General features: G+C 33.4%; 1 protein-coding gene across 3 annotated transcripts in view; it reads left to right on the top strand.

The window, feature by feature from the left end:
- Nucleotides 1-23949, top strand: part of NDRG1_1 (Protein ndrg1) — a 62782-nt gene that overhangs the window by 8735 nt on the left and 30098 nt on the right. Inside the window, exons 4-6 of one of the 3 annotated variants that reach the window (XM_051219424.1) lie at nt 3885-4002; nt 9941-9976; nt 11076-11213. In XM_051219424.1, coding sequence (XP_051065309.1) covers nt 3885-4002; nt 9941-9976; nt 11076-11213 — 292 coding nt within the window. The remainder of the gene's footprint in view (nt 1-3884; nt 4003-9940; nt 9977-11075; nt 11214-23949) is intronic. The other 2 variants (XM_051219426.1, XM_051219425.1) reach the window with 2 other exon arrangements.

Below are 23949 nucleotides of genomic sequence, written 5' to 3'. Positions count from 1 at the left end.
TTTCCATTTATATTCTCATGCTTTATTTATTATTATGATTATTATTTAATGTCCTAAATTTAAAACTAAATATACTATTATTATTATTATTATTATTATTATTATTATTATTATTATTATTATAATATTTCGAATAAAATTCATCTATGAACTTATTTATTATTCCCGTTTAATGAACTTTTACACGTACGTGTCATATCTTAACTGGTTACAAGTTAACCTTAATATATTTCCATCAAACCATTAAACACCTTCAAATTAAAATATTCTTAATAAAATGAAAACAAATAAACAAGTGATATGAATCCATATTTAATTTAGTTCATTTTTTTTTGTGTGGAAATTTCCAATATATATTTATTGATTCAGAAGGGGTTTTTGTGGATATTATAATAGTTTTAATAGTTGAGATCATGAGTCAATTGAAGCTAGACCATCATGGAAAATATGGAAGGACTGGAAGGTCTAAAAGTTACGCGTCCGCTTGCGAGTCCGATAGGTCCTGGGTTCGAATCTCGCGGGAAAGGGATCGTAGACGTGTACTGCTGATGAGTCCCGCAGTAGCACGAAACAGCTGTCCAGTGCTTCCAGATTTCCCATGGTGGTCTAACTTCAATTGATTCATGATCTCAACTATTGAAATTACCAAAATATGCATAAAAACCACTTCTGATGCTAATCAGCATATGTTCACTAGTGACTGGCTTCAAGAAGTATTTCCTGGAGTTCTAGTGAGTAGCAGTGACTAGCGGAGTTCAGTGGGGTCTGTTGTATGATAGTAACTCACTGAAGAAAATGATGGACGTGTCGCTCAATTTCGTGGATTAGTTGAAGTTAAATAAATATTGTTGTTGAATGTAAATTAGACTTTTATTAGTTAATGATATACTATTTTTCCTGGTAGTAAGTAGTATGTTTACGGTATTTTTACAACTACCATTATAATCGACAGTTTATGAGGTTTACGCGCTTGTCTGTTTAGTATGGAATATTCATTTTTTAAAAGAGTTTTCTGTTTGATATTATGTAAAGTTGAATGAGTTCTTAGTCATGGACTTATTCTATGTTGTTAATATTATTGCTTGTTCTATTGACAATGTCGTATTGTAATAATCGCAAAAGCTTTCTAGTTTCTTTATTGATGTTTTGAACTCATGATACACAAAGAAATTACCCATTAGCTATCTTATGGATTGAGTTACATCGGTCAGTTATAAGCCGATAAGTCATCCATATGATTATAAGTAGGGAAATAGGTGTTTTTCCAGTTGTTGTACTCTCTGGGTTAGATGGTTTGGCCATGAGCAAATACTTAAAAAAGACTTCTTTTCAATGTATTTTGTGGCAATGTTGTTTTGAAAAACGACAAAAACTTCTCACTGAAATCATACAGCTCTGAGGATAATACATCTCCAAAATCTTCATTTTGAGCTACAAATATAAATCATTATCCCTGAAACAATAATTTCAGGATATCATATAATTAAGTGGCAGTTCAATTTATTACAGCATAGTTAAATGAAGATTTATTGACCAATGAAAAGAATATAGGTAAAGAGAATTAAATTCAGTGCATGATATCAGACTATTAAGATATAGATGATGTGAATTAAATGTCCCTGTATCCCCCAAATGCCCTGGTACGACCGGGAGTGGGGTGAGTCTGCTCTCCCTCTCCAAATGTTCTCACATGGCCACGCGTATATAGCATCTGCCAGGGAAGTCCTAGTCAATGCCTTCTCGTCGCGGGGGTGGTGTTTACGAAATAGAGAGGACGAAAAGCGAATGTCCTGTGCTTTAACCGGGTTAGTGGACATGGAGAGTCCACCTATGATAGTTGGGAAACCCTGATTCCAAACCAATGGTGTACATGGGCTCCAATATCCTGAGGGAACAAATGGAGTATGAACCAATTGTCGATCACCGGTTACCATGGGACTAAATCTCCTTACGATGCTCCACTGCCTTGTGGATCAGGCCCTTAGGTTGAGGGCGCTGGGTGTGGTCCTCTAAGATAATCACCTGCTTCGGTTTGGGCACTTGTGCAGTATCTCAGCCCTCACACATATCAGATGGGATTTGTGTGTCACATATGTATTTGGTGCCTCCTTGTACCAATGTCTATGTGTTAAAATAAATAAATAAATAAAGAACATCATCGGTTTCGAACAACGTCACCTAGGTTATCCAACAACATCTTTAAAGGACATGAGAACACCAAACATAGGACCTGTACTTTTTATAGAGGTTAAGGCCACTAGTCAATGGTATTATGAAATGATACCATATCTAAACACTGATACCGTCAGTCCTCCAAACTACTCCCACATCATTCAGTGTACCTTCTTCAGGTAGGATGGCTACCATTGACATATCCTAATCATCCCACTCTGTGAAAATTTACTCTGTTATCCATTTTTCATTCAGCATAATATATTTCTCATAATCTTTTTTCATTATGTAGTTCTACTGACTGAACAAGGCTCCAATGTTTGTGTCTTAGTTGCAAGGAGTGTTAGATTTATTAAGCAATATACTTACCTTTTAATTTTTATTTAAAACTGATCTATGCTGGCTTATATCACGTTTAGTTTGTAATTATCTAGTTAACTACTACTTCATAAGGCGGTGGGTTATATAAACTGTCCAAATAAGTAAGTTGGCCGAAATATCCAACTCTCTCATGGCATGTAGATGGACTAAGCATCATTTGAGACAAAAAATATTGAGTCTTCTATGTGTTATTGTTACTTTTTCGTCAATGATTTATATGATTAATTAGTAAAACGATTAATAATTTAATTCACTGTTAGCATATTATGTTTATGGAATAATTGACAAGATTAGTACATTGGAACAAATATTCTATCTCTCAACAAAATTCATTTACATTAGTATTCAAAATCTGATACTTTCCTTTAAGTCATACGTTTACATTTCCATTTGTCCATTGTAGTTTGATTAGTTACACGGTGTCACAATAACAGAAATCTAAGAAGTTTAAATATCATTTATTGGCTATTGGTTTTCCTATTTATTTAGTACTGTTAGTAAAAATGGGGACTAAATGAAGACAATGGGGCATGTTTTTTTTGTTTTACTGAGTTAATGTCACAGAAACTAGATGCTTAAATTATTGATCTCTGTTAGATTTTGTCAATCTTTTTCGAACTTCATAATTTATGCATAAGAAAGGATGAATGATTATATAGCTGTTTGGAAATGTAAATTAAACATTTGTCATACAATCGCCCCCAAATACCCTGGTACGGCCAAGGGTTAGGAAAGTCCGCTCTCCAAATGTTTTTACATGACACGCGTATATAGCCACTGCCAGGGAAGTTATGCTCACTGCCTTCTCACGGCAAGTATGTTGTTTACGAAATTGAGAGGACCAAAAGCGAATGTCCGGTGCTTTAACCGGGTTAGTGGATATGGAGAGTCCACCTATGAAAGTTGTAAAACCCTGATTTCAAACCAATGGTGTATATGGGCCCCATTATCCTGAGGGAACAAATGGAGTATGAACCAATTGTTGATCATTGGCTACCATAGGACTGCATCCTCTTATGTTGCTCCACTGCTTTGTGGATTAGACCTTTAGGTCGAAGGCTCCGGATGTGGTCCTCTGAGAAAACCACCTGCTTCGGTTTGGGCACTTGTGCAGTATTACAGCCCACGCACATCAAGTGACTTGTGTAGCGTATATGTATTCGGTGCCTCCTTTTACCAGTATTTATGTGTTCAAATAAACTAATAAATATCAATAAATTACAAAAATTCACTGATAAATACTTCCAACATGCTACATTTCATCATTTTGTATTTCTTCTTCTAGATTTTATTTTTCATTGTTTAAATATTTCTATGTATATTTTAAACAGATACATCCTTCCTTAGTCTATTCAATAATCCTGAAATGCGTGTAATTACTGAAAATTTCACAGTTTATCATATATGTGCTCCTGGACATCATGAAAATGCAACAAATATTAGTTTTGGGTAAGTTCTATGTTCATATTACATATAATCAAATTGTATTATATCTATTCTTTTGTATTCTCTAAATCTGATATTCACTGTCAACTTTTAATTACAATAGATTTTCTTTTTTCTTCTTTTTCGTTTGTCAACATTGTAATTTTATTCTACCAAGAGTTTTTCTGTAAAATGCGTAATGTTTAAATTAAACGTAAATATTATCAGAAGTTTTGTGGAGATTTTAGTAATTTTATAGTTGGATTCGTGAGTCCGTTGAAGCTAGACTGCCATGGAAAACCTGGAAGCACTGGACAAACGTTTCGTCCTAGTATGGGACTCTACAACAGTGCGCGTCCACGATCCCGCCCCGTGAGATTCGAACCCAGGACCTATCGGTCTTGCACGCGAACGCTTAACCTATAGACGTAAATAGGAAATTTGGTTATCAGTTATTGAAAAGATTAATTTAATTAATGAATACAACCATTTTGTTTTCTTTTCTCATCATAAATCTTCCTTTAGCCGACATTGAACTAAACACGTTCCTCATTGATGTTATAACTCTATAATTTAGACAATGTTGTAGTTTAGAATTCAATCCATGTTTTTTTTGTTTATTTACTCGAATCTATTATTAATGTATGGTGTTTGAACTGTTTAATTCTGGAATAGTGTTGATCCAATGTAAGTGGTTCATAACTCAACAGAACTTAAACACTACTCATATTTTCTCTTACATTTAACTATTAATTATTATTATTATTATTTTAAGGAGCTTGGATACTGAATTTAAACAAATTACTAGTCTTATCAACTGTTAAATTGTAATAACCACCTATTTTTAGGGGAAGAAAACCGAACACTGTTAAGTCCGTCCACCTTAGCTACAAAATATTCCCATCATTTCAAGTTGTTACTTATAATTTTAGCGTAATTTTTTAAAAAGGAGATTGATACTTGTGTGATGTGTACTACTTGTACGGACAGATAAAAGTAGTATGTATCAGAAATTGGGAGTAGAATTTTTACAGACAGAATGGGAAAATGAGGACATGAGAAAGGGAAACAGAAAGCCATCGAAACGATAACAGGAATGGAAGAACGATGGAGTTTGTAAGGGACAACTCGAGGAAGATGGGCAAATAGTGCTTTTAATGTGTTGTTGTCATGTTTTTCAAATGCAATATGTGATTTTGTATGGTACAGTAAGTTGGTTTACTCTAACCAAGTCTTCGTTCATTACACTTGTACTTGTTACGAGTATGATCCAGGTAATACACGGAACATCTCTGTCGAATTGTAAGCGAATATCATAGGTTATATATCCACTTAAGTCAAACGTAATTTCTCATTTCCTCTCTCTCCGCGATAGTGATAAATATATATTTGTCATACTGACAGGAAATATTATAGGTCGCTAGAAAGCTGTTTCAAATCAATATGGAACTACTCAGTAGTGGGTTTCCACAATCTCGTCAGGGATTAAACCCAAAACGTTCAATTCTCGAGGTTAATACCAAACACTAGAACCACTGGGTCGGCATCCAGTGATACGATTCCAGCTTCAGTCAACTTGTGATATAGACGTTCATCAAATCCCTAAAGTAACGACTGTTTTACTAGCAATATGTTTAAACTTCATCAGCCACCACTTCTCAATCTGTGATGAGTACAGCCTACAAAGTAAACCAACCTTCACGAAACCCTCTTTAGCTATAAACTACGATAGTCACCTTACTGATAACTGACTTCAAGATCTTCCTGAACTTCTAGTAAAAGTCTTGGCTAGTGGAATTCAGACAGTGATACAGCTTTTATCAATGACATTTTGTGGTCGTCACGCTATAGTGCGAATTGATTGAAATTGGAATTTTACCATTGGTCCTCAACCAAATGATTCTAGCGGTCAAGCGTTCGTTTCGAGACTTAGAGCTTCTAAAACTAATCCTTGGGACGATCGTGGGTCCAAACTGGCAAGGAAATCTCATTCTAGAATAAAACAGCCGTTTAGTGTTCCCTGGTTTTCTATGGTACCTTAAATGAAACCAATCTATGGCGAATACAACCTACAAATTAAACAAACCCCTTCAATCAAAAGAAAAGATTAATTACTTTCAATGTGTTTACAGTATTAATGAATATCAGTTAGATTGAGCAAATTCACATTATTCTTGGAAATTTATGCTAACTTGTTCCATGAATGAATGAACAAATCGTTCTCACCTCAAAAATTTTGTTGATATATTTCTAGGAAAATAAATTATATTGTATTGTAACTTGTAAGTGTGCATAAAATATACAATTTCGGACAACAATTGAATCTGTATATGACCCTAAGTAGATAGTTAACCTATGATATTCACTAACATTCCAACAAATAATGACATTCCATGAACTACCTAGCATATATATATATATATATATTAGTTGCAAGGACGGAAGTCATTATTATATGTCTGTGTATGTTTGATAATATAACGAACTTTTCCAAATCTACAAACGATTAGGCTTTTATTTGTGTCAATGTAGATAACACATCAAAGTGAAATGAATAGAATGTTGATTTGTAAATAATTTCAATTCTTTCAAATGATTTTGTGTTACTGACAGACTTTTTATTTGACGAAATTGCGCCATCCTATACCATTGTCTTCAGTGAGCTGATATCTCACAACAGACTTGGTTGAACTCCACTGGTAACGGCTTCTCACTAGAAATCAAGGAAATACCTGTTGAAGCCAGTCATTAGTAAGCAGATGATTATTATCAGAAGGGGTTTTGTGGAGATTTTAGAAATTTCACTAGTTAAAATTATGAGTCAATTGAAGCTAGATCACCATGGAAAACCTAGAAGCACTGTACGGCCGTTTCTTTCTACTGTGAGACTCCTCATCAGTGCGCATCCACGATCCCGCACCCCGCGATATTCGAACCCAGGACCTATTAGTCTCGCGCGCGAGCGTTTAACCACTGAGCCGGCACCCAGCGGTGTTAATTTCTAACTTCGACCAATCCACGAAATTGCCCCATCGTATACCATTGTCTTCAGTGAGCTGATATCTCATATAACGAACTTTTCCAAATCTACAAACAATTAGGCTTTTATTTGTATCAATGTAGATAACACATCAAAGTGAAATGAATAGAATGTTGGTTTGTAAATAATTTCAATTCTTTCAACTGATTTTGTATTACTGACAGACTATTTTTTATTTGATTTTAATTTCATGAACATCTATCGAAAATTGATATAGTTCAAAATCAATCAATTTCCATCGAAATGTAACTGTTTCATTATTGAAAAATCCATCAACTTGTTTCTTTGTATTCTATTGCAGAATATTTCGGTGTCTTTTTGTATAGAGTATGGAATTTCTGTTTGATATTCAGCATTTTCTTGTGTAAATCATCCATTCATATAGTTTGATGACAACATAGAATGTAGAGAAATTAATATTTTATGTGGTACGTAAGTCAGTCAGTCTCAGCCTAGAACCTAATACGTATGTATATCGGTTCAAGTTACTATACCCCATTAGTACATGGATGAAATTGTTTCAGCGAATCTCAGAGTAGTAAAGGTCGAAACAGCATTAGTAGTAATAGAAAAGATTAGGTACTGGAGATACGTTTCAAGGAAATATAAATTAATGGAATAAAAAGTTATGAAGAGTTTAGAAGTTTAGGATCTTGAGAAATACAATGAATAGATGCATCTACACCATTGCAAATTATTTTGAGTCATAGCATTAAAAACCTCTAACCATTGGTTATGATAGTCATGTAGTCCCCAACTAGGTAGTCTACAACTATTAACATGACTCGGTTCAATTGGCAATGACTTCGTGGACTGATGCTGTGTTTTGGTTTGTCCACCCCTAGCTTTTTCCAGACTACTGTTACTCCAGACAGCATCGCCCATCGAAGTAGACGGTGAAGATTTACTACCTCATCAATCAGTTTCCCATCCTTACCTAGTAGCCCTAATTTGTGGTTCCAAAATACATAGATAATGCTTTAAAGATACCCATGACCGAATATTAGTAACCTATGAATGTCCTCTATTCTTAATGGCCATGATACAAAAATGACCTAATAAAAAGTAAAACGAATTGGACTCATAGATATATGAAGAAAATGCTTGGCATCAAACGGTAGGTTTCATTTCTGTTTATATTCAGGGGCAAGGCATATCCTCACTTTTTGTGAGATTCCATTCATGTCATTCAAAATGGTCTTTATGAGTTACGTAGACTTAGTAGCCACATTAAAACTTGATCAATCCAATTTATTTAGTAATATGGTTTGGGCAATGGTCGTGGTCATTAATCACTGATCAATTAGTATTACAACTCTGCAAGTTGGGGTTTTGTTGGTACTTTCTAGATTGGCTTCATTTTATGTTTTTCAGTAAAATTTTGGAAGGAAAATTATGACCTTGTTGGAAATTCGATGTTAGGTGATTGCAGGTAGTCGATAAGAAACACCAGGAAACATCAGCTCCTATAGAATTGCAGGTACGCCTCGGTGACAGTTGTCAACCATGGGATGAAACCACTTAAGAGATCAACATAACGCATGTGGTGTTAAGTCACTTAGATTAGTGGCCACATTGCGACTTCTTCGACAGTGTTCAGTCAACATGAAAGAGTAGATAAACGTGACATTAATCACTACCCGATGATCAATCAATTATAGAGCCGAAATTATCAAAATAACTATGATCACAAACTTTTAGCTTCTCTTTGTCTATCGTTTTAATCATTTACAAATTGAAGGCTTATAGTAAGGGGGGCGATTTAGTGATTAAAGCACTCGGCAATAACAGTTTCACTATGTTAGTTATATAATCCTTTACTAGTCCTGCTTTTTCGTTAGTTTTTGTTAAAACTCACGAGTTCCAAAAGAAACGTTCCCTTTTACTACAACTCTGAGACAGCACAGCAATTTTTTAAGTATCATAGTTACTGAATAAAGCTCATTTAGCTTCGTAATTCCACTTGAATTAGACGAATAAAAGCTGAGGTTTATTTTATTCCAATAACATAATTATAGTTTGCATTGTTGATTTCACTAATCCGTTATGTCACAAAGATTCTACCGAATATGGTCTATGAAATATTCAACGATCTGTTATGTTGTATGCAACAAGCTACATCATAAGGATGATATTCGTTTTTCTAGAGTACTGAAGCCATCATTCTATCCTATTATACAATTCCAAATAGAAGAATACAACTATGAATCGTTGTCTTTTGGATTTGCTTTAATATTAGGAAAATCATTAGATAACAATCAACAAAAGTGTTCATTTGTGAGCGTGTTATATCGCGATAAGAATAATGAATGGTAACTTTTGGGATCCATTTATGGACCAATACTATGCGTATATTTTTATCGTATAATTGTTAAGTAACTAAACTGTTCATATTCATGTCCATCTTATTATTGTAAGCTTTATTTTGACCTATGAACTGTTATTATACGATTTACCATTCTTGAGTTATGCCTAGTCTTTCAATTACAGTCTCCCACATTCACAGCCACTTTTGGCTAATTCTTGTACAAATGTTTTTTTCATATTTTGTGGTACGTTGTGGTCTGTCTGGTTGGTATATAAACCCAGCATGCTTGAAGTAAATGATTCATATTGCAGAGGCTGAAATTGGTGTTCTGGACTTATTAGGCTGGGCTAGGCGGAAAGCAGGACCAATAAGCACTCTAAACTGCTCGTACTTGTTTTGTGCGTCATTGGTCTGGTCGATAAATCACTGTTCTCTAATTGGTGGTATCATTACGTTATACATTCACAGGGCGCTCAGGCCACAAGTTATAACAGAACGGATGTTAATTTATGAAGAAACTACAATATTTTACATAAATCTATATTCTCATTTATCTTTATATATAATTATTTCAATTGTATTATATAAATGGCACACATTTGAAATTACTCTAGATTGATCCCTAAAATAACACCATTATCACCTAATGAGTAAGTTCCAATTCTACACCTGTGTGTATGGAGTTCAATGGGAAAATTGTATTCATTTTGAATTTTTCCTCTAAGTGTATTGTCCCCGTAACTAGTTTCTGTGTATGGTCGTTATAATGATCAAGGTGTTTAGTGTTTGTTTGTTTTTTCTTTTAGAAATTGTTTTCACACTTTCTGTCATGTAGCACTTTGTGTTCAGTATTTCTTTTTTTCAGTAACATTTTGTGGTCGTCACGCTATAGTGAAAATTGATTTAAATTGGGATTTTACCATTGACCCTCAACCAAATGATTCTAGCGGTCAAGCGTTATTTATTCATTTATTTATCATGAACTGAAGCCAGTTGAAGAAATATTGAAAACTAAGGATCACTAGGAACACTTTAGTAGTCATCACCTACAAGTTCATATGTGATTGAATTACAGTACTTTCAAGTCATATAGCGATCACTAAGTTAGTAGATAATGGTTTTCACTCTCAATGTCAGTCATTCAGCGTCATAGCGCGACACTAATCCAGCATCTTGATTGACGTTGTTGGTTTCTACCAATTACGGCTTCTTGCTGTATTCAGTTCATCTTTCTATCTGTCGTTTAGTTTTATGGTTTATAGTGATTACTTCATTATAGGTGAAGTTTTCGCTGATCACATAATACCGAACAACACTTACTGTTGTTTGATGAACACTGAATGTGCGAAATTCCCATGAAATCGAACCTTGGACTGCATAATGATTAAAGATAAGCCAATAAGTCATTAACCACTTATAGGTTAACATTACCAACTCCAATGTTTTTTCGCTTTTTTAGTAGTCAGTTCATAATTGAAACTCATTTCTACTTGAACTAGTCTCCTCCATAAGCTGTTCATTTGTAATTTATGAGTATCAATTTATTTATTTGTAGTGTATAGCAATATGTTTTACATGTCTCCACTTAATCTTATGTAAGATGCACAAAATGAATGTTGTTTTGTTGTTGTTGTAAATACTCAATGATAATTGTTGTGACATTGTTTACTTTAAGTTGTTGGTTTGTTTGTTATTGCAATAAGTGTTTACTATTTATTCTTATCCTTTTTATCCCTGAAAATAATTTAGTGAACCTGGTCAAGATCAAGTATTATTATCATCACAGCCAGATATACAGAAACAACGTCAATCAGTTTCATCAGTTACTGGTAGTAGAGGAAGTATTTTTGAAGCAGTTCGTAGAAGATCTTCACTATTAATGAATCGGTAGTTATTTATTTATTTAGATTACACAATGTTTTGTTTCGTTTTTTTTTGTCATCGTTGAACCATCTTTTTGCATATGGTTTTTGAGCTGAATACCATTTAATTTTCTCTAATCTATTTTAGAAGTATCTAGTCAGTTGATAATTCTTGTTTGGTAAAAGTATAATATAATGACGTTCTTGGCGACTTATCAGTCGATCAGGAGACGGTTAGCAATATAAAGTAATGAAATAATAGTGGAATAACAGCTTTGGTCGTAATAATTAAGCTTTACAAGTCAAATTATCCCTTGTAATAAAGAAAAAAGGGCAAGTTTACATATATATTAGGAGTCCGGTTAGTGTTATGAGTTATGATTATCACCTCATGTAGTTTTCGTCATCAACTGACACTAGAGATCATGCTAAATGGTTAGGTTTAAGTATTAAGAGTCAAACTGGAGTTATGAATTAAGTTTATAAATTAGGTTCATAGTTTTTAACATGAACTGACATCAGCTATAATTCAATGACTTCCTACCTTCCTGTTTGTAAACCTAAAAAACTTAGGGTTAAGATTTAGAACGTGAGTGAAAAAAATAAGGAAAAAATTATCTAGCTTCACAAAACAATTTTCTGGTAAGCGTTTTTTTGGCGAGTTAGTCTTCTACGGGATGGGGACGCTAACCCCATGCCCAACCCTCCTCCTTTACACGGGCTTGGGACTGGCAGTAACTCTAGAAGAGCTACAGGCGGAAGTAAGTAAGTAAGTCACAAAACACTTGATTATACAATAAACGACATGAAGTACTTTAACACAAAATCTGTTTCAGAAGCAGGTAATTTATATAATTTAACTCAAGCACAATCTAAAATCCACTTTTTCTTTATCGTATGTCATATTTTTATTGATTAAAAGGACCGAATATTTGCCAATTATCACTTGGCTAATAATAACATATTATCTATTACTGCACTGTAAACTTCATCTAAAATACATAAGGTATCATAATAATTCTGATTGCTTAACTCGAGGCCATTAGTGTTTTATACTTATGCCGTTCTTCACTACCGTAGAGTTTCATATTCTTAATTAATCTACTTACTACCAGTTAGTATCATTATCCTATAAACACGTACATGATACATAAACACATGTATAATAGTAATCATAATAATGAGTTCTCTGATTTTGAGTAGCATGTATACTCCACTTTCAAACTCAGTATTTTCAGAGGCAGTAGGTTAATTTTAATCACTTAGATATAAACATTCTTCTCTTTGATTGATGTTAAAATATTTCTTTTTGCTTTGATCACTTTCAACTATGTAAATTTCATTGAACTGTACTGTAGGTTTGTGTTCTATACATTCAGGAAATATTTGTCAAATACAATTTTCATATAAAAATGGCCTGACAAGTATATGTGTGACCAGATTGTTCGAAATGTATAGCGCTAATACATCACATTTTTCAGATCAACTTCGTCTTCTCATTGTTCTATCGAAATACAATTTAAACAGTATAAAATCGGTTGTATAACGAAAGGTCGTAAACTTTTCATAAATGCACCTGAATAGGTCATGCGATAATTAAACATAATGATATGTTAAAACAAACAGAAAATAGATAACCTCTTTAAATACCTAGATGGTAGGAATAGATTGCCCAGATATTCAAGCAGGTCGCCTGGCAATATATATATTATTGTATATTATTTGACTCTGCAAGATATGAAGTTAATCGACTTGATTTCCTGTATTAAACGTGTATGACCATGCAGTTTTAAACTAGAATGAGATTGCTATTTGGTACTTTTAAATTGTAAGTGGTTTTCCAGTCAATATCACTCCACTATATCAACAACCGATAGACCTGATTGGATTGTTTTGCTAGGAGTAATAAAGCAATGTGATGTATGCTACTTATGTCGACAGATTTGTCATCTGAATGTATCTTCATCCTAATATCGGTATTGGCGCGAAAATTGGAACCTTGTTCCAATCGCTCCAAAAGCCAACACGTTATCCACTAGGTTCATGAGTTCAAATGGCAATTATAAACTTATTCGTAAGTCTTTTTATTTTCTCGTTTTTTTTAAAAAAAATCTAACTTTACTTGTGACTAACCAGTTATACTGATACAGTCTATTCAGAATCCACATATGCCAATAGAGACTGGTTAACTGCAGCCCTTAATGTAAACAACATAGAAATACATACTTTATTAATATCGGTAAGCAATATCATAGGGATAAGTCATATATAACTCCTTGTGTTATTTTTATTAGATATTTTGTTAACTTTTCAGACTTTCAATAGTTGAGACCATGAGTCAATTGAAGCTAGACCACCATGGAAAACCTAGAAGCACTGGATGGCCGTTTCGTCCTATTGTGGGACTCTTCGTCAGTGCGCATCCACGATCCCAACCACGGGGTTCAAACCCAGGACTTATCAGTCCCGCACGCGATCGCTCAATCTCTAGACCATTGAGCCGGCACCCCTTCTGATATTTATCAGATTTTGTTTAAATATTAAAACGTGTGCAATTAACTGAATAATGTACTTAACTGGAATTATGTTAACTGTGAAACATAATGTAAATGGTTTTATCCAATTTGAAGCTGTTTTATCGACATCTCACATATGATTTTTCAACTTATTATTAGTATTATTATTAATGACTCACTGGAATGCAAAATCATAATTAATCAATAAAAAAGTCACTTATTTCTATGCATCATTTATGTATAAGTGGATATAAATGTTCCTACTAAAAATAACTAATAACATATATAAATATATGTGTGATTAATTGAGCGAGATCACAGGTCTACGGTGTTGATGAGTCGTTGCCAGCACGAAACTCAAGTTAAATAAGGCATCCTGCCAACTGTCTCCAATCAAAATAGTGCATACTGTAATGCCATGTTTACTAGTGGGAATGTCGAAACTTGGTCGATATAATTCAATGGGCGCTAAGGACTAGACGTATGCTTGACTTCACTCAATGTGCTCAATCAACGTATTTTGTCTAAGTATTTAAATTCGTTTAATATTCTACTAACCACCACAAATTATACTACCCTTCGATAGTATTTTATAATTATAACATTCTTATTTACTAGGTTGGTACATATTCATTTGTAAAGCAATTAGTACAGATGTGAATTTTCATCAACTTAGGTAATTGAAATACATAACCTCCTCTCTACATGCTGTACTAGATTACATAAGAGTAGGTTGGAAAAAGACTAAAGGCAACTAAATCTATGGTATAGCATCAGTTCAGACTGTTTGAGCCAATGTTAAGAGATGTAGACTTTCTTTTTGAACCTTGGGAAATGATTGCAGACTTAACATGATATGGATTGAAATTAGATGACTTTATCACAATGGGATTCATTCTCCAATTATTTTTTTAGTTTACCATCATCTCATACTTTTAATTCTTCAATTTCACTATCTTTAAAATGTTTTTTCTTACTGCAATTAATTCTGTTGTTTACATTCATCACATTCATTTATATCCAACAAAGTAATATCCTTTGACAATTGATCCAATAATGTCAAGCATTTTTAATTAGGGTAGTAGTATAATAAAGACTTTGTTGTATGCAAATGCTTAAATTTATCTAACTAATAAAAAGGGAATTAACATATATAATCACTTAAGGGAAAGTACAAGAGATCATGTTGCCATAGTGATAACTTGGCAAGTTAAGAATTATAAAAAGAAATCAAATAGAGTTAAGAAAATATTAAAATGAAATATATCAGTATTTAAAAAAATAGGATATTGCAAATATGACCATAAGATAATGCACAATTATACACTATTTATACTGTACAATCTATGATATCACCTTGTCAACATCTTCAACACAGTTGATATCAACAACTATGAATTTCACTAATCATTTTAATGGATTGAACTGGCTAGCTTCTTTCAGGGTATTTCCCGTTTTGTCATGAGAATTTCCGGCCTAATCGTTGCTAGTATAGTTAAAGCTTCTTCAAATAGCTACCTCAGAAATAAGACTACTTACAATAAACTATAATTGCTGATCAATACGTGATTAATGTAAATCAGGTATCTGGCGAATAGCATTGATCTTTCAACTGATGGATACTGGATTCGAATCTCGGTAAAGACTATCAATGTGTATTTCACTTTACAGTTGTCTGGTAAATCGATCTGAAAATGTAAAAAACTTTACATTATAAATAATGCATCAATCTTATTCCTCTCAAAATATTCTCAAGTTATGGTAATATGTTTGTTCAATCTCTATTCCCATTTCTTAAAGTATCAGTATAGTCTTCAGACACAAGCTCTGATTGTTTTATACAGCTTTTCCAACCCATATTGTTTTACTTGAATCACTTGCGCATAAAAAGTTCTCAAATTTACTCCATCAGTACTCATTTGGATAATGAATCGGCTATCGTAAATACAAGTTGTTGTAAACTTCCATTATTTTTGTCAAATTGGGAAATCGACAACCCTAGTATTATCCCTACAGTTTCCATGACTCTTATTGAATTACTAGATCCACTTTTAGAGAAGCATACTTATTTAATGGGCTGTATACATAAATATACCTCAAAACTTTAAATCAACTTAATAACACCTACTTTATCCAGTCCGATGTATTCATTGGAAAAAATTACATTATATATATATATATATATATATATATATATATATCCGCCTCCTGGTTGGTGGCTTCTGCTCCTCCACGAGGAGCAACAGACGTAAGTAAGTATATATCCACTCAAATATATTAAATACTATTGGTTTTATCCACATATCCAATGATGAAGAAAACAATCCATTCATATACTTGGTTCTTACTTTTAGTAATAGTATAATGGTTACAATTGTATTCATTCTTAACTTATGCATGAATTGATTCCTAAATCTTTAACGTTATATTTAGTTGATGGATATATATTGTCAATTAAATATTGAATTATGTAATAATATACATTGTAACATTAGTTTCTACTATAGAGATACATATAGTTTGATGTATCTGCGTTTCATGTGTATTTATTGATTAACAAAGTTTATTGCAAATCACAACAAACATATACGAACTGTCAATATCGCAGTTTTATTCATAAGCATATCAATTAATTAATTAATTAATTAGTTAATTGTGCTGTAGCTAATGATTTCTAAAAACATTTATCATCTAATTTCTATACAATATTCTCAACAGGTATCCACTTGCTTTGTGGAACTTAATTACAAGAAACCCTTCTCATATGAATCCACATATGCTTAATAGTGACTGGCTTCAAGAGGCATTTCTTGCAGTCCTAGTAAGAAACAGTGACCAGTGGAGTTCAACCGGGTCTGTTGTGAGATAATAACTCACTGAAGACAATGGTGAATGTGTGGCTCAATTTTGTGGATTGGTTGAAATTAGACATTAACACCATCGGATCCCGGCTCAATGGTCTATAGGTTAAGCGCTTGCGCGCGAGACTGCTAGGTCCCGGATTTGAATCCTGCTAGGTGGAATTGTGGATGCGCACTCCTGAGTCCCACAATAGGACGAAACTGTCGTCCAGTGCTTCCAGGTTTTCTATGATGGTCTAACTTCAATTGACTCATGATCTCAACTATTGAAATTACTATAATATCCACAAAATCCCTTCCGATATCAATTAAAAGAATAATTATAGTTCCTTTCTGGTAGATTGTACTGAATTACGTAATAAAGATATCGTAACAACTTACTGAATGTTCTTTACTTTAATACACTTGATCAAATCAAAATTAGCTATATCAGTTAGTTTCTATACAACAATGAGAAGATGGAGTTGATCTGAAAAATGTTTTTTTCAGATCCATTCCATCTTCTCATTGTTCTATCGAAATTTATAAAAGGGACTAATTGTCACAATTGATTGATCACTGGGTGGTGATAAATGTCATGTGTGTCAAGTCCTTATTTAGTGCAGATCGAATGCTATCGACCATGTTGCAATGTGGCCACCAGTCTAGGTGACGACCCGGATAGCTCAATGGTAACGTCTCTGACTGTGAAGCTGGGTGACACGAGATCGAATCCACCTGAGAGCACCAGTTCCCTCAAGATTACAGGTACACCTTGCTGACGAGTACCAATTAGCACGAAACCCAGGTCCAGGGTTTCCTGTCGACTACCTCCAACCACCATCTAATCTCAAGGGACCAATTGTTTTAAATATCAGTTAGTGTTTGTTAGGAGTGTTTATCAACTCTGGTGTTTTAGTGGTTGACAAAATCTCAATACAGATGCTTAAATTTCGCTTAGTTTTTTGTTATTGTTAATTTGAGTATGAATCATTATTGAAATACATAATTAGAGTGAAAATGAAAAATGACTGTACTTACATCATCAGTTTGATTAGTTTTTAGTCATTTTACCCAAAGTCGGTGTCCAATAGTTAATCACAAATACATTTTTAGAATGGTACTAACTTTAAAATCTTCGATTTGTATTACCGTTCGGTATTTTATGTCAATTTATGTAAAATTAACAACTTCAGACTTGAGTTTTATCCTTTAACCCTTAATCAACAAATCTACATCTCCCCTAACACAGCTGATGCTGTGTTAATGTCTTGGTTTATTCCACCCTCCCCACCGCTAGCTTTCACCAAGTATAATACTCTAAATTAAGATTCTTACCCTTATTTTATACTTTTACATGTGTATCTATGTAATATTTCGTTGTTTTTTTTTCATATGTAATTAATTGGTGAAATCAATGGACTGTTTGTTTCATGTGTTGTGATCTTCATTGAATCAAGTGATGCCTATAGTATGTTGATTTTCAAAAAAATAATAAAGAACAATGTATCTGTTTATGTGATGGAGAAAATGTGCATAGTAACATTGATCATTCATTACAAACTGAATAATAATTCTTAATACTAATTGGTATCATTAATCGCTAATGTACCTATACATATGTTAGGGGGTTGGTGATGGTTGATAATAGTCCCTAGACCTAGGTTTCATGCTAGTTGCCACTCGTCAACAAGCTGTACCTGCAATCCTAGAGAAGAGGGAACGATAATTCCTGTGGGAGTTAAACTTGTGTCACTCAATAGTTTCATTGTCTGGAAAGTTACCGTTGATGTATTAAAACCATGATTTTGACCTCATGTAAAATATATACAGTTGATAGATATTTACCAATCAACTTGATCTATAAAGTTCTATCAATACAAAGGGTTAGATAATTGTATATATGAATGTTTTGTATTATCTTTATTCTGAGTGTAAAAATAAATATTGGTGTGATTATATTACGTATTTATTACATATTTCAAATGTTTTAAACTAGCAATGGGTTGTTTAAAGTAAATGTCTGTTGTAGAGATTAATGTTTCTTACCTGGAATTAGTTTGAAGTTTATGAGTATCAGGAAAGTTAACTGATAAACAAATGATGTCTGTCATTTGAAATTCAGCTGTAGTGTAATTCACTTTCCAAGTCACAATCGCTACATCGGCTGATTGTTTGAATGTGACACCCTACTCTCGTTCATTCTCCGTATAGTCGACAGTGTGACTTCACACTTAAGCTTTAAGTTACTGCTTTTGATCTTACCATTATTCAACCGAATTGGGTGGGATGGTATTACAAATTTTGGTAACAAATTTTGCGGTCTATAAGACTTAGTTAACTCATCATGACATGTAAGCTATGGTCGGTTTTTATTGATGTTATTCTAATACACAAACCTGTTATTAGTGGTAAGAGGCACTAGGAGTTTGTATGTTCATGTTTTAACTACTGATTTGTTTCCTTGCATATTGAAAATCTTTTTCTCTGTATGGTGTTGATATATAGTCCTTACTGTTTGCAGTGCTCTATACTTACGAGTCAGAAGAGTGACATTTACCGTACCAAATATATACACACATATACATATAATTTATCTGTCGTTCTTTCAGGTGTACATAGTAACCACGATTAGTAAAAATATGCCCAGTTCGCACATTTCATGTTCATGCTCTGTTTATTTTTGTGAACTATGAGAGGTATTTATGGTGAAAGGTAATCATCATATTTACAAACCCTCTGTTAAGAAAAACACATTGATCTGATGACATACGGAATAACTTTTTCTCTAAGATCAAAAGATTATAAGAAAACTAATTCTATTGCTTTGTATGTTTTGCATTAACCATTTGCAGAACCTTTAAAATCTAATTGACATGTGACAATTATTTTGTTCTAGTTTAAGGCATCTTAGCAGTGTGAATCCACAGTTTGAAATTAGATTGAAGTTTAGACTCAGTTACATCCAGTGGGTATATTAGCTCAAACTACTGATTCAAAATCTTATGATCTATACATTCAAGCGTTAGCTGCTTGGAGGTGCTCAGCAGAAAGTTTTGTAAACCATGGTCTCATTCTAGTTAAAACGTCTAGAAAACCTACCTGAAATCTTGAGGGAAATGACTATCCCTATTATAGTTGGACTCACTTTATCTATCTTCAAAATCTGAGATGTTACCACAGCTATTCGAGTCGCGACTAAGCTTCAATGGGACTGAGCTATTTCCATTAATTAATCACTAAGTCATAACCAATGTTGTGTTTTTTTAATCTTTAGTATTGATCGAATTGCATCGACCGAGATTGTAGATATACTTTATTGATGAGCGCTTATTAAGATTCAACCTGTGTAAAGTAGTCTCTTCTGCCAATTTTCTCTAACCATATAATAGCAGAACCATGTGCATACGATGTTCAGTCACGTAGACTAGTGGATTAACATATGACGACTTAATCGCTAAAATTCGATCAGCAATAAAGACTTCATAAATATTGCATAAGTCTTCAGTAAGCGATAATTCAGTGTATACCTGACACGATAGAACTCCACTCGTCACAGCTTTTCATTAGAACTCTAGAAGTGTTTCATCTTGTAGCTAGTCACTAGTGAGCGCATGATTATTGTTAGTATAGAGGAATTTGTGGAGCTTGTAGAATTTTCATAGTTTAAATAACGAACTGATCTTAACTATATATATAATGGAAAGCCTACAGAAATTTAGCGAACCAAAAGTAGTTGTAGTCACTCAGAAAAAAAGCGAAGATTGTGTGAAACAATGAGTTAGAAAATGGACAATCTCGGTTACTATTTTTTAAAAGCGAGACTATGATTTATTGACAAACTACTCAGATTTAGGACAACATATCTTACGTTTTGGCGCGAATTTCATTCATCTATTTGGCTAAATAACGTTTTGGAATTTCAGCTGCTGTCAGTTTGTGATGAAAACCCTAAATTTAATTCCTAACCCTGACCATCAACTGTAGGTCATAATCCTTTTTCTTCTCACTGCTTTATAACCCTCATTTAGTCCTAGTAAGTAGGTGGACATTCTCATGGCCATCCGAACGTCGCTCAAAGGTCGTATATAAATTCTAGTCTTACCAGTAATAACAAGGTAGACAGTCCTTATTACTGTCATAGTTCAGCTGTTCTATTTCATTATGGACGATGTAATTCATACAGTTTTATTTTATTGATTCTATTAATAAATAATTGAATTCAGGAATCGATTAAAACTAGACCACTGTGAAAAACTCAGAAGCACTGGACAGCCGTTTTGTCCTAGTATGGGACTCCTCAGCAGTGCGCATCCAGGATCCCGCCTCGCGAGCGCCTAACCACTAAATCACTGAGCCGGCATCCAACTGTGCTAATGTCTAACTTCAAGCAATCCATGAAGTTGCGCCACCGTGCACCATTGTCTTCTGTGAGTAACTGCCTCTACAACAGACCCGGTTGAACTCCACTAATCACGGCTTCTCACTAGAACTCCAGGAAATACCTCATGAAGTCAGTCACTAGTGGTCACATGATGATTTTAGTTTAGATATCCGTTCATTTTTCACACAGTTCCGTTTTTGTAACTTGACGGTTTATGCATAAAACTTTCACTGTGCTTTTGGAGAAACTTGTTAGCACAAACTTGAAATATAAAATTTCTCGTCATATAACTGAAACTTTGCTTTACGGAAAAATTGGAATAGCTCACTTTTGTTGATGAATTTATTATTGGAAAGGACAGTAAAAGCTCCATGGTTGAAACCAAAATCATCCACTTAAACAATGAATCTTCTTCCCCATTTCATATTGACTCATGTTGTGATTGTTTTTTTGTCTTTTCATTAGTTTTCTCCGCTCAAATAACCCTATTTACTCTTTTAGTTTACAATAATTAATAGTTATAATTTCAATTGATGTTCTATTTTGCTTCTTAAGTTCATTTTTATGTTTATGAAATGTCTTATTTCTAATGGTTTTGTAAAGAGATTTTATTCACTCAACTGACGTCAACAGGGAAAACACTAAATATCAAAATGTATTAGAAAGTTTATTTTAATTCTTATTATCCATTTCCTTTTCTATACCCATTTACGACATCATATTGAATCAAACCTAGAATTTTCAGGTAATACAAAGTATCTTCAATTGTCTCGTCATTAGTTACTGTGTTAAGTAGTTTATCATTTACCTCTATATCTGTATTCTTCATCAATCGATGTTATTATACTTTTATGATTTGATCATGACATTTTTCATGTATTTTCTATACAACATCATCATCATAAACTTGTAATCAAGACAAAAAAAGACACACAAATAGTACAAGCTACTCTCAGTTTCTTTGAAAGTATTAATTTTCACTGACAAAAGATCTAGTGGTTAAGCACTCGCACGCGAGACTGATAGGTCCTGGGTTCGAGATCGTGGATGCGCACTGCTGAGGAGTCCCACAATAGGATGAAACGACCATCCAGTGCTTCCAGGTTTTCCATGGTGATCTAGCTTCAATTGACTCATGATCTCAACCATTGAAAAGAGATTCTGTTTATGTAATGTATTTCTCTTTGAATATTTATAAGATTTTCTTTAAAGAACAACTCAGAATTTGTGATCATACTTATTAAAGCTTTTTTTCTTTCTCTCTTTTTGAATTCTATTCTTTGATTCTTTTCTTTTGTTGAACTAATCAAATGAACTTTATCATCAAATATATTTTCTGTTGTATTGGATATTGATTATCAGTAATCAGATCATTAGTTGTTATGATAATTTCTTTATTTGTTTTTGGGTACACTTTTTTTTCATGATTAACCAAGCTAGATGTCTAATTAATTGAGTTTGAATGTTTTTTTCTTTATGAATTTTTATTCAATATATATCAAAAAAAGTTATTTCATTGAATAGTGAACTCCTAAGTTGAATTCAAATTGTTACTAACTAATATCAACGGGAGAGTTGTTGAAAACTAAACATCATTGGTTAACAGTAAACAATCACGACTTTATCAAAGATCAAATCCCATATTAAGTGTACTATTTTCATGAATATTAAGTTCAAGTTTCATTTTGTGATATAACGCACCCAGACATTCAATCCCATCGGTAATTAACCGCTTCAATCTTTCCACATGGTTAGAAACAGTTATTTGTGCAGAATTTTAATGGATATTGAATTTTTATGTAGTATAATGTAGATTATTGATAGGAAGTAGGGATGAACTATTTTGTCTAGTTTAAATTAGATTAGTTAGATTCCCTACCTCTTCCATCTTGATTTATGAACGTAATGTTTGCTATATCAATTATATAACATTGAATCATATGTCATTCGTGCAATGATTTTTTTTGTAAATGAAAATATACAATAGAAGATTGTAGTACAATATCAAAAGTTTATTGAAGTTAGACACATACACTACTAAGCACCACTATGTTAGAAAACCCTGGGTTCCATCTTCAGTGCATTCGTTGAAGTACACTGTTGAGGAGTCCCATTCTCAGACGAAGCAGCCATTTAATGCTCCCTAATTTACAATGATTGTTTAACAAATATCTGTCCTTGATGTAAACTATAAAATATCAACGTAATAGTTTCATAAGTTTGTTCTCAACATTTAAGTGACCATTCTGTTTACAACAAATAACAACAACAAAACTGATTGGTAAGTTCGAAAAATATTTAAATCGGTAAGACTCTAATTTATGGACGGCCTTTGAACAAATTTTAAGTGACGCTGAGAATGTTAGCCAATCAGCGAACAGTAAGTATAGAGTAAAAATATATTCTGCAAAACCAAGGAAATATAGTGGATACACTTCTTATACGTAGTTCAAAAACTTGTCAAGGTTAGAAAGAGGTTCAGAGGTTCTAAAATCGTGATGCATGCAGTAGAGGAAATCATCCATACGGCTACAGAATAGTCGTCCTCTGGAGCTATGATAAAGTCTCAAAAACTCTTTCAACCTCGACCACATAGTTTCATTATTGTTTGTGTGCACTCCGGTTATTGAGTGCACAAATGCTACTTGTGGATAATGACACGATGCACATAACCAAGCCTATGTAGTAGTCTGTAGACTCTCCAATCATCCTTATATATTGTAGTACCTGGCTGCAGCCAGTGTTACTAGTGCTTTTATCATCCACTTCGCAATAATTGTCGTAATTTGCCTTAATTAGCAATTATATATAGGGTTTTCATTACGAACTGGCATAAGCTATAATGTCAGAAATTTATTTAGCCAAATGAATGAAGGGCTTTCGTACCCAAATCCGAGATCTGTTGTCTTATACCTGAGTGATTCGTCCACAAATTATAGTCTCGCCGTTTTATTTGTTATAGCCGCTCAATTATCACGTTTTGTACAAAATTCCTTGTGAACCCATCGTACGTTAGCATTA

The sequence above is a fragment of the Schistosoma haematobium genome, chromosome 6 (genome assembly GCF_000699445.3).
Source record: "Schistosoma haematobium chromosome 6, whole genome shotgun sequence".
NCBI lineage: Eukaryota > Metazoa > Platyhelminthes > Trematoda > Strigeidida > Schistosomatidae > Schistosoma > Schistosoma haematobium.
Note: the sequence above shows the minus strand (reverse complement) of the source record. Positions and strands in the feature narration are given on the sequence as shown.